Here is an 18,734-nt window from a genome sequence, read left to right on the forward strand (position 1 = left end):
CCTAACCCTAACCCTAACCCTAACCCTAACCCTAACCCTAACCCTAACCCTAACCCTAACCCTAACCCTAACCCTAACCCTAACCCTAACCCTAACCCTAACCCTAACCCTAACCCTAACCCTAACCCTAACCCTAACCCTAACCCTAACCCTAACCCTAACCCTAACCCTAACCCTAACCCTAACCCTAACCCTAACCCTAACCCTAACCCTAACCCTAACCCTAACCCTAACCCTAACCCTAACCCTAACCCTAACCCTAACCCTAACCCTAACCCTAACCCTAACCCTAACCCTAACCCTAACCCTAACCCTAACCCTAACCCTAACCCTAACCCTAACCCTAACCCTAACCCTAACCCTAACCCTAACCCTAACCCTAACCCTAACCCTAACCCTAACCCTAACCCTAACCCTAACCCTAACCCTAACCCTAACCCTAACCCTAACCCTAACCCTAACCCTAACCCTAACCCTAACCCTAACCCTAACCCTAACCCTAACCCTAACCCTAACCCTAACCCTAACCCTAACCCTAACCCTAACCCTAACCCTAACCCTAACCCTAACCCTAACCCTAACCCTAACCCTAACCCTAACCCTAACCCTAACCCTAACCCTAACCCTAACCCTAACCCTAACCCTAACCCTAACCCTAACCCTAACCCTAACCCTAACCCTAACCCTAACCCTAACCCTAACCCTAACCCTAACCCTAACCCTAACCCTAACCCTAACCCTAACCCTAACCCTAACCCTAACCCTAACCCTAACCCTAACCCTAACCCTAACCCTAACCCTAACCCTAACCCTAACCCTAACCCTAACCCTAACCCTAACCCTAACCCTAACCCTAACCCTAACCCTAACCCTAACCCTAACCCTAACCCTAACCCTAACCCTAACCCTAACCCTAACCCTAACCCTAACCCTAACCCTAACCCTAACCCTAACCCTAACCCTAACCCTAACCCTAACCCTAACCCTAACCCTAACCCTAACCCTAACCCTAACCCTAACCCTAACCCTAACCCTAACCCTAACCCTAACCCTAACCCTAACCCTAACCCTAACCCTAACCCTAACCCTAACCCTAACCCTAACCCTAACCCTAACCCTAACCCTAACCCTAACCCTAACCCTAACCCTAACCCTAACCCTAACCCTAACCCTAACCCTAACCCTAACCCTAACCCTAACCCTAACCCTAACCCTAACCCTAACCCTAACCCTAACCCTAACCCTAACCCTAACCCTAACCCTAACCCTAACCCTAACCCTAACCCTAACCCTAACCCTAACCCTAACCCTAACCCTAACCCTAACCCTAACCCTAACCCTAACCCTAACCCTAACCCTAACCCTAACCCTAACCCTAACCCTAACCCTAACCCTAACCCTAACCCTAACCCTAACCCTAACCCTAACCCTAACCCTAACCCTAACCCTAACCCTAACCCTAACCCTAACCCTAACCCTAACCCTAACCCTAACCCTAACCCTAACCCTAACCCTAACCCTAACCCTAACCCTAACCCTAACCCTAACCCTAACCCTAACCCTAACCCTAACCCTAACCCTAACCCTAACCCTAACCCTAACCCTAACCCTAACCCTAACCCTAACCCTAACCCTAACCCTAACCCTAACCCTAACCCTAACCCTAACCCTAACCCTAACCCTAACCCTAACCCTAACCCTAACCCTAACCCTAACCCTAACCCTAACCCTAACCCTAACCCTAACCCTAACCCTAACCCTAACCCTAACCCTAACCCTAACCCTAACCCTAACCCTAACCCTAACCCTAACCCTAACCCTAACCCTAACCCTAACCCTAACCCTAACCCTAACCCTAACCCTAACCCTAACCCTAACCCTAACCCTAACCCTAACCCTAACCCTAACCCTAACCCTAACCCTAACCCTAACCCTAACCCTAACCCTAACCCTAACCCTAACCCTAACCCTAACCCTAACCCTAACCCTAACCCTAACCCTAACCCTAACCCTAACCCTAACCCTAACCCTAACCCTAACCCTAACCCTAACCCTAACCCTAACCCTAACCCTAACCCTAACCCTAACCCTAACCCTAACCCTAACCCTAACCCTAACCCTAACCCTAACCCTAACCCTAACCCTAACCCTAACCCTAACCCTAACCCTAACCCTAACCCTAACCCTAACCCTAACCCTAACCCTAACCCTAACCCTAACCCTAACCCTAACCCTAACCCTAACCCTAACCCTAACCCCTAACCCTAACCCTAACCCTAACCCTAACCCTAACCCTAACCCTAACCCTAACCCTAACCCTAACCCTAACCCTAACCCTAACCCTAACCCTATAATTATTATTTTAATCAGGCTTGAAACAAATCACTTTACAGTCGAGTCAATTTCATTTTGTCTATATTTGCAACTTTTATTTTGTTTTCTTCATTACATTCTATTTCCATGAAACTTGCACTTTGGCTTTTTTTGTTTCCACATAAATTACAATGTAGTACCATAATGTTACACAAACACGCCGTTCACAGGGACAAAGAGAGGACAAAATTTTTTTTTAAATAATACACGACTAGATAATTATCCAACTTCCTCATCTCGTAAATTCAACATATTGTTCTTTTGCAGACAAGAAGTGATGTGAAAATGAATGAGGAAAGAAACCAGCTTATTTGAACCAACAATAACAGTTCATAAAACAGAGAGAAGCAGCTCTATACGCACAAAAATTATATTTTTCCTTTTTTTTTTTTTATTTGTATTTTTGTCAGATTTAATGTTAATTTCCGGCATGATTAAAAATAAATTAAATGTTTTCCATGTGGGATGAGTCGTGTAAATGACCTGACATGGAAATAAAAATATGAATTTAATGTTTCCCAATTCAGGCGGGATGAACAGAAAGGAAAGAAAAATAGAAGATTTTATGATAGAGAAGAAATAACTTTTACGAAGCACGTATTAAAGTAATGACATCAAATCAAGATGTAAAGACAGTATGTTGGATAAAAGAGTATTTCCTGAAATAAAAAACTGAACTCTGTCTTTAAGGCACAGTGACATGAAAACTCCTCTTTACTGTTAAAAGCTAATACAGCTAACATCAGCATTCAACAACCCCTAACATTATCACAACATTTGATGTTATCTAGCTAGCAGCAATATCAGGAAGTTATTGAATGTTTGTGTTAGCTGTGATTCATCAGTACTGAGCTAGTTATCAATTGTTTTATTAAACCATGGAAAAAATACTCACATTTTTATTCTTCCTTTTTTATCTGACCTTTCACTAGTGAGGAATGACATGTAACAACACACTTTGCTGTTGAGTTAGGGTTAGGGTAAGAAAAAGGTTTTTGGGTTTTGACTTATCAACCTCGAAGAATACAAGTCGAAACTCTCCCATCTTTGGGTGAACACTTCTATGTTAGCTTGTGGATCAGTTGGCAGACAATCATCGTGGCTCAGACTTTTACATTTTATATTTGTTTACATTACATCAGTCCGAATATCCAATCTTTGATCTCTTAAACAGTTATTGGAGAAACTCTCCTCAAGTGGTTAACCCTAACAGTTATTGATTTATATTCTTTCATCTGTATTTCACGTCTTTGACTAATGTTATTTTATACCATTGTATGTAAGTGTAATGATATGTATTTTCAAAGTCATAGTTTTAAAACCTGACTTTTGCATTTTGCTGCCTGAAGGACTTTGAACGTTGGATTTTGAAAAGGTATCCATAAGCAAAGGTTTAATTATTAACATTATTCTTTTAAATAACCTTCTTTATGATGTCAGTTCAATAACATTCCCTTTGAAATAATTCTGTCATCACTTTAGGATATAACAGGTTTCATCACAGGAGATTATAATAAGAGAAAAAGATGTAATCTGTAACCAACATCACCCATCTAAGACTGATTCCAATTTCCTTTTGCCAAAAAGTCTTTGACCTTACACAAACGGCAGCCCAAATGCTTCCATGCATGCAGACGCCATTTTACACTCTCTGAAGTGTGGTTGGCCAGATGAGCTGCTGTTCTACACCTCGCAGAAAAGTTCATCACCAGCAGGAGGATGATAAAATCTGATAACATCCAAAGTTTCTCATCCTCTGCAGCTTGATTGGAGTCTCTCAGTCTGCACCATTCAATACCCACTAGTGTTGGCAGGTGAATGACGGTCGAGTGTGTGGAAGTGTGTTTCTGATCCTGGAGCGATGAAGCTGTAAGCTGCATACGCCACAGCAGAGCCCACCATCAGGCCAGTCATGTAGGAGACTGTCATAGTGTTTCCTGAAAACACAAAGAGTAGACGATCAAGACAGAGATAACAGAGAGACGATATGATGATAACATTAGCATTTCCTCATAAGCAGAGGGACCTGGCTAACATGCTAAAATTTAGCATGTGTAATGATGAACATGAAAGAAAGGTTAAAGAAACTAAGAAGCTCCATCCATCATTGGATTCCCTCAGAGGAGCAGTCCCAACAGATTGCTATTTTCAGAACCCTGAATTAAATTAATTATTTGAATTATTGTAAATATTATCTTTCTTCAACACGTCACTTATTTGATTGATTAAAATCTTTTCTGAGATGTTTGACAACAAAGTTTTGATAGGGACATTTCATTTATTGAAAGCAGGGTCAAGGTGTGGTAGCATTCTCACTCCAGACAATAAACATGTTGAAACAACATCTTTATGATTAAATATAGACTAATTCATCAAAAATAATCAAAGTCGAAGAGCCTGAGAGGTGGGACACGCCGTCTCTAAATGGTATTAAGTGGGCAGATTCAGTCACTTCTTTAAATCACTTCCTAAAACCCTTTTTTTTGTGATTTCACCTTTTAAAGATTTGTATTAATCTCTCCCTTTCTTCATTCATTTCATTGTTCTTAAACTTTTCATCCATTCTTAACCCTTCTTTTTCCAGCTCTCTTTGATTTTAACACTTTTTATCTTTATTCTCTTTTTATTACTGATGTATTTATTGATGTGTCGTCGTCTTCTTTACTTTTATATTATAACATCAGCCTGTTGACTTTTCTTTTCTTTTTATTAGTCTTTCACTGTAATATCTTTAAGCCTCCACTGCCTGTTGAGACCTGCTGATATATATTTTCTTATGACTTATATTTTATGAATATTATTGATGTAGCCGTCTCTCTGTTTGGCCTTGATGCTGATGTTTAATGCCTTAATGAGTTCCTGCCTTTGCTTTGTCCGTCAAAGCACTTTGTAAACATCTGTTTTTAGACGTGCTATAAGAATAAAGTTATTATTATTATTAAAATGATTATGGTTATTGGTATAATTAATAATAATAATTTATACTTTATTAATCGCGCGTGGAGAAATTCGGTTTTACACTCTGTTTAATGACCATGCTACACAAACATAGTTTGAAATACACACACATGCACAAACAGGATCCTATGGACATGCATTAATGGAGAGGGCTCAGAGTGAGGGGGCTGCCCACAGCGAGTGCTCAAGAGCAGTTTTGGGGTTCGGTGCCTTGCTCAAGGGCACCTCGGCAGTGCTCAGGAAGTGGACTGGCACCTCTCCAGCTAATAGACCAATATCCGGACATGGTCCATGTTGGGACTTGAACAGGCGACCCTCTGATTCCTAACCCCAGTCCCTACAGACTGAGCTACTGCCGCCCATCATCACTGTACATAAAAGTACAGGTCAGGGTTAAGCACAGGCCATACAACACATTTTTACCCGGATGTTTTTGAAACACTAATTAAAAAGAAAAAAGACAAAGCCTGACTCCATGTAGCTCTGTACGAACTATCACTACATTATGTTATCTGTCCATTCAGGTGAACTCACCTGCCAGCTCCCTCTGTTCGGGCGGCACTTTTCCAGCAGCCTGGATCATAGGAACAGATCCAAAGTACCCGTTGGTGACTCCCATGAGGAGGGAGAAGAGACAGGGCCAGGCAGGGTGGGACAGGGTGGGAGAGCTGACCGGGTAAACACACATGACGAACAGAGGGATGAAGATGACCCGCAGGCAAGAGAAGAAGAGCAGGCGACCTCCAGACCAATCGTATGGCAGCGCTGCCAGGATCTGAGGACAGAGGAAGGAAGCTGGAGGTTCAAATCTTTTCTGCTTCGTCATTGAGTATCAAAATTTAAGATTAAAATGATCTTGCCCCTTATTGAAGTTTACACACTCTGGTGTCACAGAAGAGCTGAATTCGCTCCATCATTCTTCTGAGGTTTAATAAATGGGGTGACTCCTTTTACACTTTCACATCAGCTCAGTGATTGGGGGGGGGGGTATGATAGGGGAACACCTAACCCTGTGGGTTTGTCTCTCCCATCCTTTGAATGTCTGAGAAGGCAGATGTCTAACTCTAACCCGATCTGAGGATCAAATGATGAACATTTATTAAAATGATGATAATACAATGATGAACTAAGTAACTCATAAAGTATGAAAGAGAGAAAAGATGAGGTTTGATTAAAGTATTATAAATGGTGTTAACACAAATCATTTCATATGCACCTAATAATTTTTTTAATCTTATCATTTAATTTTTATATTTGATGTGACTGAACTTTGACCTCTCAGGTAAAATAAGTTATTCAGGCTTTATGCAACTTATGAGGAAGACCACAGACTTTGATAGGCTTAAAAGAAGTTCCAAACTTTCATCACTGAAACATAAAGCTCATATGTAGAGGGGGGGTTAGGGTAGGGTTAGGGTCAGGTTTGTCTTTTCAGTACATTTCTTTCAAAGGTGGTCAAAGTGTGTCATTATGATATAATTACATATCTTTTGATCAGGGGTCTTTAGAAGTGAAATGGATGATGCATAATAATGCTACAGTTTATTTTCTTTGTGGTTATTTCTCAGTATATTATAAACTGATGATTGATGCAAAACCTGGAGGCAGAAGGGTGAACACCTGTTTTTAGATTTACACTTCAAATCTCTTCTCCTTCTTTTGAAAGTGATTGTTAATAATAATTTATCTCAGCTGCTCCCTCATTTAAAATTATGGACTATTTCATGTTGGAGCATCATTTACAACACAAAAAAATGTCATTTCAATTTGAAGTATGAATTCTAACACTCAGTTAAAGCTTAGAAGAAAATGGCTGGAAGCTGTTGAGTTTCTTTGGCCACTTGGGAGCAGCAAAAAACAAGCTGTCAAAAGACACTTCCTTTCCTTTGAAGCTGTGGTCCAGACTAAATGTCAGGTCATAAAGTAATAACTATATATATATAAAATAACTTTTTTTCACTTAAAACATTCTCAGAAATAATTAATAAAAATTGAATTTCAAAAAGAGGCAGATTAAAGTCTGTAATATAATGTCTTATTTACAGTCTGTTTGGTTTCTTCTTCATGGGTTACGAAACATGCACCCACCTTTCCAACAAAGTCGGACATGTTGAATGTGGCCATGATGAGGATGGGGAGCCACTCCCCTAACGTGAGGTTTCGTATCTCTGACTCAAGGCCGGGAAACAGGCACAGAGTGATGCTATAGGTCACCGCTATGGACAACATGTAGGCCCAGATCACACGTGACACCACGTAGCGATGTAGGATCATATCTGGTCAGAAAATATAGACACACAGGGGAAAGTTTAAAAACCATGAACATGCCACTACTCCCAGATATCTCCCAGGATCACATTTTAAACTTGTACTTATTCTGTCAAAGTTAAAGGCTAATTAAGCAGAGAGGACACAGGATTAAAACAGGAAGTACCGCGGACACCGGGCCAGCTCTTCCTTATCTGGGCTTTTGGGGCATCAAAACGAACGTACGTCCCACCTGTGATGTCCTCGACGCCTTCCTCTGTGGGGATTGGGCCTGTACCCCCGTTTCCCTGAAGACAGACACCCATTGAGGGTTTGTAAAGAAAAGATCTTTAGCATAATGGAATGGCAGACTTTTTTTCCCAAACATAATGCAGTCCTGGAGAAAACCAATCACTTTTGGAAAAATAATGAATTATTAAAGTGCAAAGAACAGGTTTGGATGCATTGTGTCTTCTTTTGAGTCTAACAGCACATATACTGATTTGAAAAGTTCTATACACTACTACTCACAGACAGTCATCACTCGTTGGTTAATAAGTGGGAGTCAAGCTGAGAGTTAAGCAATACTGTGACAGCACTTATGGGTAGCCCTCCAATAAACCAATGCATCCAAAGGTGTGGAAATGTTTAGAACATATATAATCTTTACAAGATGAAAAATGTTTCTCTGGCATCGCATACAATAATTTAAAACACATTACAAAAAAATGACAAAATTGATTCTTCTGTGTTGAATGTGAAAATCCCCCCCCCCTTACTTGGAGCAAGAGATTCTTTAAATTCCCCAAAATGTGCAGCAGAACCATGGTTTGTCTTATTATTGCATAGTCCATGTTGTGATTTGGCTGCTGCTTCATGTTCAGCAATACTTGTGTTGAGGGGCTTTTGGTCTAACCCACATGTGCATTGAGTATGTAAACAGCACGTGTGTTAATTCAGTTTATGAAAGAGTTGATGTTGAATTTTTTGGCCAGTGGGTGGGCAACAGTGTTTAGTGTCTTATGAGTTGGAGCAGTGAGTGAAGTGGTCACACCTGAAGAAGCCAGAGGGTGGAGCAGGAAGCCAAGTTTTTAGGAGGGGGGTTTAGGATGAGAGAGGGATCAGCATATACTTGTCCTTCTACAGAATGATTTGGCATTAACGTTCAGAACCCTCCACAATAAGACAAACATGCTAACATTACTGTTAGCCACTGCAGGGTTTGTGCTTTAGCTTAGATAACCTACGCTAACAATTTGGTTAGACCAAAAAGATGGATAATTTGAAAAGTTAATGTTGAAAATCATCGGAAGAATTTCATCATAATATAAATTATCCAACACTTATCTTTCTGATAAAACTCTACGTGCCTTTTAATGGTGTTTCCTCAAAACTATTTTTAATCGTAAAATGAAAACATGACATGAAGCGTCACACGGCAAATAAACTACTTACTAAACTCTTTATTACTTTCCTCTTCGAGTGGTTTGAATTTGATCCTTTGACACTGTTTTATATGGCAGGCTTTAAAGAGAATGGCTGTGAGAGAGTAAGGGCTGACGTCATAATGTTAGAGAGACTGGACTCACACACACTAACACACACACCGATCCATTAGTTGATTAGAGAGACTTCAGGGCCAGAAGGCACCACTCTTCCTGATTATCTCATAATATAGAGCACTGCCTTAGTTTCCCCTGGCAACTGGAACAAAGAGCTACGTCAATCAGCCCCCAGACTCAGAACACAGACTGCAGTTACACACAGTGACGTCCCTCCCACGCTTCTCTCGTACATGATGATGCACAAATACAAACAGCCTGAGGAAAAATGTTTTACTTTGAAGGCTCTGAAGCATGAACGCAGTTTGATGATGGATTTCAGCTCTGCGTGTTCTGACTGCTCCATGTTTGAGGAGGAAGAGGATCACCAGCGTAATATATTTCTCCATTGTCATCACTGGCCTTTTCTCTCTTGCTTTAATTAACCTTTCTGGGTTCATCTCTAATCCTGGACCCTTAAATCCAGATTTAAGGGTTTCTGGCTGACCAACAGACCAACAGTATATTCACTGTGTGCAAATCTAGTGTTTGGTGAAGAAACTGTCAACATACTTACAAATCTAACTTCCTCTGCGGTGACATCGTGGTGAACCCTGTATCCCGTCCCATTGTCCAGTGGGTCATGACCTTTTCCTTGGGTGTGGTTGGTGTAGTAGCTGACAAATTGTGAACGGCGAACCAGCAGATGGAGCAGGAAGCAGAGCATCTCCATGCTGATGGAGATGAGGAAGAAGATGAGCGTGTTTCTCCTCTCATCAGAGATCAGCAGCTTGGTGAAGATTCGAGAAAGAGAGATGATGACACCTGCTGTACCTGTGAGGGACGGACGATATGAGACAGGTGAGAACAGAGAGAAAGACACCGGTCATTACAGAGGAGAGCAGGAGACAGGTGAGAACAGAGGTAGGTATTTGTGAGTGTACTTACTCTCTCCAGTCATCACCCCCTGGGTGTATCGTTTGGGCAGCATCCCCATGTAACCATAGAAACTGGACTGCTGCACTGTGGTCAAACGAAGAAGTTTACAAGTCACTACGATTCATTTCCTATACGATTCAAGTTTCCTGAACTGAAACACAGCTCAAGAAGCTGCTCTGACCTTCACTGCCTGTGCCTTCTATGCCTCGTATTTCTCAGTCCTGTCCTTAAGAATGTAAGAGACTTGTTCATATAATGCCACCATTGCCAGTTCTGTGAACCATCATGAAACAAGGGCTCACCTGGGTTCCTCCAGTTTCTCATTATTATTTGTTTTCCAACCATTACACTTGTTTGAATGAAGTCCTTTGCTCCACAGTGAGATGTTGGCTGTGGATCACTGAGGACATAAAGCCTTGGGAAGAATTCAAAGTTTATCTGAGTAATGTCTTTTATATGTTGTTGAACCTTCAGCCAACTCTGAATCATGGGACATTCCCAGAGTAGCTGAAGAAAGGTTCTTTCAAATCTGCAGCATTTCCAACCGTCCTCATCGCCCGTAAGATTGAGCCTGAACAATCTGGAGGGAGTCCAGTAATATGGATTCAAAATCTTAAATTCTATTACTTTGATTTTTATATCTTTTGATTCTGTCATGATTTAGTCTTGTATTTCAGTTTAGATTCTTTTCCGCCATTGCTTGTTTCCCTTGTGTGTTATCTTAATGTTCCTAGTTTAGTCTAGTTTGTGTTATTTGTCATTTCTTATCCTAGTGTTTCTCTTTGTTCAATTCTATATTGTTTAATTCTTGAGTTATCTGTGTCTTTAGTGTTTCTGGATTTATTTTGTAGTTCTTGTCCTCAGTGTTTCTTGTCTTTCTTCCTCCCTCTGTGTGTTTCCCTCCAGTCTTGATTGCCTTCATTGTCTTCACCTGTGTCATTAGTCTCATCTGTGTCTATTTAGTCTCAGTATTCATTACCTCTTGTTGTCAGTTCATTGTTAGTTGTTGGTCTATGTCAGATTTTTCCAGTGTCAGTATTTCTCTTTTTTCTTTTGGACATTTTGGAGTAGTACATTTTTTGTTCTGCCTTTTGCCTTTTTTGTTTAATAAATATTTAGTTGAGCTTCTGCACTTGGGTCCACCGCATTAGTTTTTTCAACGTCATGACAGATACCTTTGAAATGTTTGCACTCTGCTGGCCAAGTTCACCTCAGAGCATATGATACAGGAATGATCTGTTCCTTTTTCTAACCATGCCTTACCAATCTGTCATTTTGGTTTATTCCAGATACAAGATTCAGAATGAAGAGAAACATTTTGATTATAAGATTGACAACTCTTCTTCCATACATTGTGAAGCAGTTCTAGGGGCCAGGGGGAAGGAAGGTCCTCGTCAATCTCAAACCAGGGAGGAGCTCGTTCAGGTGGCAAAGTTCCCTGAGCTATGTGTCCCAGACAGAAGGAACAGTGATACAGTCTGGCTTTATCCTCTGACGTTAGGGTTAGGGAGAGATATGGCATTATAATGAGTCATACCTGTACATCCAAAGGCGACCACGCCCACTGACACCAGGTTGATGACGTAAGCCTCTCTGGTCGAGAACTTTGCCAACCAGACATCGAACACACTGACGAAAACCAGAGGCCCCAGAGCAAAGATATAACCTAGAGGGAGAGAGAGAGACAGAGAGAGAGAGAGACTTACCAAAGCTGTTGGCAGCAAGAAAGATGACCTCCTGAATGACATTCTTTAATGACATTTGTTTTTATAGCAAAGTCGACAAGATACATTATAATCTACAACAACAAAGAAGACTTACAGGATACTTTTGAAAGAAAAAACTGGTTAATAAGTGTTAATAAAGTCCTCTTCTTTAATTCACATTCAGATTCATTGATACAAAGACACATATTCTCATCATAGAGTCCTATGGAGGTCTCTGATGCTGCACGCCACTTCCACTAAAGTCAAGAAAGAAGAAAAACAAAGACCATGGTACAACTTCAACTGCCAGCTAGCTTAAAGGCTAACACCAACTGCCAGTAACTGCCACGGAACACTGGCTGATCAACAGGAGAAACTACAAGTCCTGAAAGACTCACCTGAAACAGTTGTGGCAGACTTTTCAGTAACAGAGAAAGGAAGAGTAAAGACAAATCAATTTTTTTTCACAAACAAACCAAATACATGGCATACTACTTTTACTGAAGCCTTCAGGTACATAAAGAAAATTGGAATCAGCAAAGGAAGACAAATATCTGTGTATGAAGATGGAGATACAACTAGCTCAGTGCTGACCATTAATATTTACCACAACGGTACAGTCACGGTCCAATGATCGGAAAACTGCCTGGATAATTTTCAAAAGGACTTTCAGAACATGAAGGAGGAGACGGAAAAGAAAGAGAGGGGAAACTCAACAACCTCAGAGGCAGACAACACAAGTCTGACAGCCTCACTACATCCAAAAAAGCCTAATTTCTACTGTCTCCTGAGACTACTCCCAGGTTCTCCAACAGTTTGAAGACTCTGAAAGAAGGTCTGTCTGTGCTGGAGAGGGAATTCATGGAGTTCAGAGCGAAAACCCTTGCTAACCTGCATCAGAAAACTTCTGTTAAACAACAGAAGAACGAAACACACACTCTGATCCTCCAACAACAAGATCAGATTAAAGAACTACAACAGGCTGTGAGAGAGCCAGAGGAGGATAACCAAGCTCTTCGGATGATGATGCGGACACTGGAAATTACCATCATCAACCAAAGCAGAACAAGACAAGAAGAGGATCGTCAGATAATAGATGCCACCTCTCCCCCCTCTGAAATGAACCGGTCAGGATGCTCAATATCCTCAACACTCCTCTACCCAAAGCCTTCAAGTAGAGACACACACTTCTCTGTCAGTCAACCTGAAACACAAATGAATATTACCACACATAAAGAAATCCTGTTTATCTGTGACTCCAACGGTCGACACATCATTAACACGGCTGTTTCCTGAGAAAAGATCAGTGAAACTCTGGAGCCCAACAACAGATAAAGCCATGGAACATCTGTCCAGTGGAAGGTTTGAGGGAGTAGAGCATATCATCATTCACACCGGATCAAATGACCTGACCAGGAGAAAAGGTGATATACCCACAGCACTGTGGCAGCTGGCAAAAAGAGCCACCAAGGACTTCCCCGCCGCAAAAATAACAATATCCACATTACTGCAACGATCGGACATTCCTCAAAACATCACTAACACTATTAATTCTGAGATCGATAGGAGCTGCATTCAGATACCAAATGTGAGTGTGGCACACCATGACAACATCAGCTACCACCACCTGCATGATAGCATCCTATCATTTTGTAAATAGTATAGGAAACATTGATATTGTAATCTTACAGGAAACATGGCAACATGAGAACACCCCCTCAAACTGCCCAAGTGGCTACACTGAACTGAGTGTAACATCGGTTAAACATTCCCATATAAGAAACGGCAGACAGTCAGGAGGAATCCTTATTTGGTATAAACAAAAACATTTCAATCATATCTCACCCGTCAAAAAAGGGGAAAATCATATTTGGGTCAAAATGAAAAAAGAACTCATTGAAAACTACAAAGATGTTTATTTACGCACTATTTATTTACCCCCTTCAAGCTCCCCATATTACTCGGAAGAATACCTCCAAGAAGTCCAAAGAGAAATACTTCACTTCCAGTCACTCGGTTCGGTGTTACTACTTGGGGATTTGAATGCCAGAACTGGCAAAGAGAAAGATTGTATTGATACAGATGGAAATATTCATTTAAATATATCTCCCTTAAACCAGCCTGTGGTTACAGAACAAAGACAAAGCTATGATAGTACAGTTAATAAGAATGGGAAAGACATCTTACAAATGTGTAAATCTCTAGGACTCTATATGGTGAATGGTAGGACCCGAGGAGATTCTCTGAGCAGGTTTACCTACTGCTCTGTGTTAGGTAACTCTTGTTTGAGATAGGATCTATTTCTATATCAGAAGTTCCCAAAGTGAGATACTTTTATAAAAATGTTTTGCCCTTTAACTCACCCACAGTGATCCTGGTGTGCATGCTGAGTCTCTCCACCAGCACGTTATTGAGAATAACAGCTAACAGAGCCACCAGGATGTACGTCAGGCTCATGTCGAACACGATGGACGTCCCTGAAACACAAACACAACAACCATTAAACTTAAACCCTGAAGGTCTGTATCCATATTTTCTCAAGAGGTGCAGTTCTCTTTATGTTCAGTCATGTTAATCTGTTGTTCCTTTATCTTAACCAGCGTTAACACCTGTATGACTGCCTTCTGTGGTGTCAGTTAACGACCAGCATGTCGGTAAACAAATCCATCCATTAACTAACCCGCTTTGCCCGTTAGGGTCCCGGGAGCCTGGAGCCAATCCCATCTGTCAATTGGCGACAGATAGGAGACTCTTCCATGTTCAGATTTTGCTTTATCGCTGCAATCAAGCTCCACCCCTTCCACCATTGTATATTACAGTTTTTTCCAGTTGCTAAAACACAATTTTGAAAACTAGGCTGGTTTTATCAAAATACTTAACACAATTCACAAAACCACACACCCAAACTGCAAAATACCTCAAATATCCTGCAAAATGAAGCACTGCAACCAAAACTACATATAACATTATCAAAATCAAACTTTTGCACCAAATGGCACACACTTCATTCATATTACCAGATTTTTGTCTAACCAGCCACACACTGTTGGGCATAATGAAAAGCACTCTCATCTTTAGTATGCTTTGCCATAATACTAACATAATTCGAATTTTAGAAAATTCTTCAGATTGTTCACATGCACAGAAATATTTGCAGATACACACATTTATTTTTGCAGATACACACATTTATTTATTTATTTATTTTTCACCAAACAAGTCAGTGCTACATATACCAGTACAGTAAAACGAGTTGGGCTGCACTCTCTGTCCAGCCTCTCGCATTGTCAGCCCATGGTTGATGACATGATCAACTAAGGTTGCTCTGATTTCATTTGAAAGTTGTTTTCTTCTTTCCCATGAACTCCTCTACCAGCTCTACCCCTACCTCTCACTCTTCCTCCCCCTCTCATTCTCACCCTTCCTCTTCCTCTCTCTGCAACCTCTTCCCTTGTTGTGAAAAAAAGGTGCTCACTTGTGGTCTTTTCATAGTGCTTACTTCCTGATTGAAGTTATAATAATTAACCATTGAGGTGTTTGGCCAGGTGGCACATATATTGGCCAATTAGCTCATGTAGTGTCATTTTGAATGGCAGTGTTTTGAAATGGCAAACATGTGACTTTATGTCAGATTGTTGTGTCTTATGCAGAGAACCGTGTTCAGTGCATTTAAAAAGTGCCATTTTGAATTGCAAAATGTGTGTAAAGCATAAAATGTGTTTAGACTTTTGGAGACTTGAGAAGAGGTTTTGCTCTCTGTGTGTCAGTTTAAATAACTGTGCTATGCATGTCATTTTAGTGTGTTAGCAATTGGAAAAAACTGTAACACCGAAACTGCAACGATGTGATATTGGTGTCTCTCTGTGTGATGTCACATTAAGTTGAGTCACTACGAGTCACGAAAGGCTAACGTGTTCAATGGGGTGTGTTCAGTAAGTCAAGGCTAAAAGTCAGTCCTGTGGGGGCTCTATAACGTTGGTGATATGACATGGTTATTGTGAAACTGAGCCCATCACCCACCACCACATGCCTCAAACACTCACATGACACAGCCATCATTGCCATGCTCACCGACAAAATCACTGTCCTGGACTATCACAACACTATCACAAACTTCACTCAGTGGTGTGAGAATAACCATCACCCCAGCACCCACTTCTCATCACAACCCAGTGGAAAAAGTCAATCGTTTCAAATACCTCGCAGTAACATGAGATGATCAACCCAATCAGTGACATCCAAAAAAAGAGCCATCAAAGACTGTCAGTCATTGTTATGTCAAATCCCAATTCATTCACAAGAGCACATTCACACTCTGATGCACTCCAAACCTGCAGAGGGCGACATTGGTTTGAGATCCTAGGTTAATTTGAATGACTTTGTTTGTTTGAGAAACAAGTAACGGTAACATTTATTCTTTAGGAAAACTTAGAGGGAAAATGTTTATTGGAATTTATTTGCGACTAATGTATGTCTTTTCTGTTTATCTTGGAGGTTATCAACCTATTCCGTTCCCTCATATGCCATCATTCTGTTTATGTCCATTGAAACCATCAAACCCAAAACCATCTTCAAGAAAATAAAAATCAAAGAATAAGAAGAATTGAGTTGTCCTTTACATCCTTCAACAGTTGATCAAGCAGTTTCTCAAGTTTGGGCAGAGTTGTGTTCACAAAAACACACAGAACTTGACAGTCATCCTGAAACTGAAAGGACTCTATGTTGCCCCCCGTCTCCTCCTGCTGCTATATCAGAGCATGATCCAGCCCATCTTACTGTACTGCTCCACCTGCTTCTTCAACATGTTATCTGTAAAAAAACAAGGCCAAACTCACACGCATCAATACCACAGCTTCCAGAATAATCTGTCTCCCCACTCCCAACCTAACAGACCTCAATAACAGGGCCATCACATGATTGCAACCTCAATAGAACAGGACATCACACACCAACTGAACACTCACCTCGCCCCACTTCCCTCAGGACGGATGTATAGAGCAATGAGGTGCAGAAAGGCTCGCCTCACGAAACAGGCCTGAATGGGAACTCTTGACTCTTGTCTTACTCTGTTTGTGTTACACTCTGTGTTCTGTGTATGCATGTTCTTTGGTGGGACTTGTCTGTTTAGACAGACATTTCCCCATGGGGACAATAAAGTCTAGAGTCTTATTGGACGGCTGCTCATATAAAGCAGGTCGGCAAACATGTGTAATGTCAACACCTTGAAACTTGTGGTGCAGGTAGTCCACATCAGTGATGAAGCTGTTGTAGGGAAGCAGGAAGCCAACTCCAGCTAACAGCATCGCAAAGTATATACCATGGTAACGGTCATCAGGGATTGGCTCCTCGAAGTCTAACAGAAGAAAACAGTTAATATTAAAATGAAGAACCAATCGGAACCCTTCAATACACCTGTTTGAAGTCTGAAAATAGGATCTGCAGTATTAAGGATAAATAAGGCTAAAGCAGCGGCACTGCTAGCTTAGCTTCAGTTACGGAGCAGCTAATGCAGCAGCAGAGTTAGCACTGCTAGCTTAGCTTCAGTATTATTAGTTTTAGTGTATACCCGGGGGGTTAGGGTTAGTAAGGGTAAGTCTAATATATTTTATCAGAAGGAAGCTAAATGCTAATGTAAGCTGTTAGGTGTGAATGCATCTGTATATAGGCTATAGGTATATTTCTTAAGGTTGAATTAAAAAAAAAAGCAAAAGGCCAACAAGTTATTTATGACATAAAACATTTATGTATTGTTCATGATATTCAGATTTTACTGTCACACACATACAGTAAGAATAGAAAGTCTCACCGGGCTCAGACAGAGCCAGCACTCCTCTCTCTGGGGCATTTTTACTGATCTCGTCCTCCTCCAGCTGGTACGAGTCAAAGCTGAAGCTCTGCACCACGCCACTCTCTCTCCCCTCCCTCCCTGCATCCCTCCATCCAACTCGTCCTCCATCCCTCCACACCTCCCTCTCCTCGGGCGTCTGGACCGGTGTGGGCCTGCGGCGCTCCGCTCCCACCGAGCCCATCTCAGCACTTCAGGTATACACCCTTACACACACACACACACACACACACACACACACACACACACACACACACAAGCACCCCTCTTTATACTATCAGTTACACCTTCATGGGATTGTTCATGTTAAAAATAATCACTGCTTCATGCCTGGGAGGAGAGGAAAGATCTGCAAAGAGACACACACATCAATAAAGATTGGTTAATTGATTGATTGATGGAAGTGGAGTCCAGATGTGCTCTAATTCTACACACTCTCACCTTTCAAAAATGAGTGAACTATTTTAAATTGTACAACATGTCGTCGACAGATGTGTAAATTCTTTGAATAATTGTCTCCCAGGTTTCATCTGAAATGTGCTCATGTGTTTTAAGTGGAATTAAAGGTACAGAATGATATTGGTGGAGAAGGTTAAGATAATCTGCTAGAAGTCTGTCCCAATTTTGAAAATTAAATCTAACGGGGATGTTAGAGCTACAACAATAACAGTGTGAGGCCACAAAGCTCCGCAGTTGTAGATATGTATGAAAATGAGATTTAGGGATACCACATTTGTTTGCTAGAGATCCTGCAGAGACGATATTATGACATTAATCAGAGGTGTTTACATCTTACATCCAATACCAGAGCTCTAATATTGTCAGCCCAATAAAGAAGATGAGGGAGTACCAGACCACCATAAGCACGAGGTCTCTGCTGGATATATTTCCATACACGCAGGGTTTTGTTAATCCATAAACCTGATATAAGACTTCATATGGAGCTTAAGAAACATTTGGTCAGAAACACAGGGAGATTTTGAAACAGAGAAACCTAGGCAATATGTTCCTCTTCATTGTATGGACCCTTACCAATTAGGGAGAGGTTCAACAAAATAGATCATCCCACGCCACCTGGTCAAAAACCTTTTCTGCATCAAGAGACAGTAAAAGAATATCGGATGG

General features: G+C 41.1%; 1 protein-coding gene across 4 annotated transcripts in view; it reads right to left on the reverse strand.

Moving 5' to 3' along the window:
* Nucleotides 1-3,371: 3,371 nt before the first annotated feature.
* Nucleotides 3,372-18,734, reverse strand: part of slc29a4a (solute carrier family 29 member 4a) — a 16,515-nt gene continuing 1,152 nt past the window's right edge. For 2 of the 4 annotated variants that reach the window (XM_061033775.1, XM_061033776.1), the window contains exons 2-11: nt 17,571-17,815; nt 16,986-17,117; nt 14,128-14,241; nt 11,596-11,724; nt 10,068-10,142; nt 9,697-9,953; nt 7,766-7,886; nt 7,420-7,607; nt 5,866-6,106; nt 3,372-4,310 (exon numbers count right to left, since the gene is read on the reverse strand). In XM_061033775.1, the coding sequence (XP_060889758.1) occupies nt 4,165-4,310; nt 5,866-6,106; nt 7,420-7,607; nt 7,766-7,886; nt 9,697-9,953; nt 10,068-10,142; nt 11,596-11,724; nt 14,128-14,241; nt 16,986-17,117; nt 17,571-17,793 (1,626 nt within the window). In that variant the 5' untranslated portion in view covers nt 17,794-17,815 and the 3' untranslated portion in view covers nt 3,372-4,164. Of the gene's footprint in view, nt 4,311-5,865; nt 6,107-7,419; nt 7,608-7,765; nt 7,887-9,696; nt 9,954-10,067; nt 10,143-11,595; nt 11,725-14,127; nt 14,242-16,985; nt 17,118-17,570 lie in introns of all 4 variants that reach the window. The other 2 variants (XM_061033773.1, XM_061033774.1) reach the window with 2 other exon arrangements.

Source organism: Labrus mixtus, unplaced genomic scaffold (genome assembly GCF_963584025.1).
Source record: "Labrus mixtus unplaced genomic scaffold, fLabMix1.1 SCAFFOLD_212, whole genome shotgun sequence".
NCBI classification, from domain to species: Eukaryota; Metazoa; Chordata; class Actinopteri; order Labriformes; family Labridae; genus Labrus; species Labrus mixtus.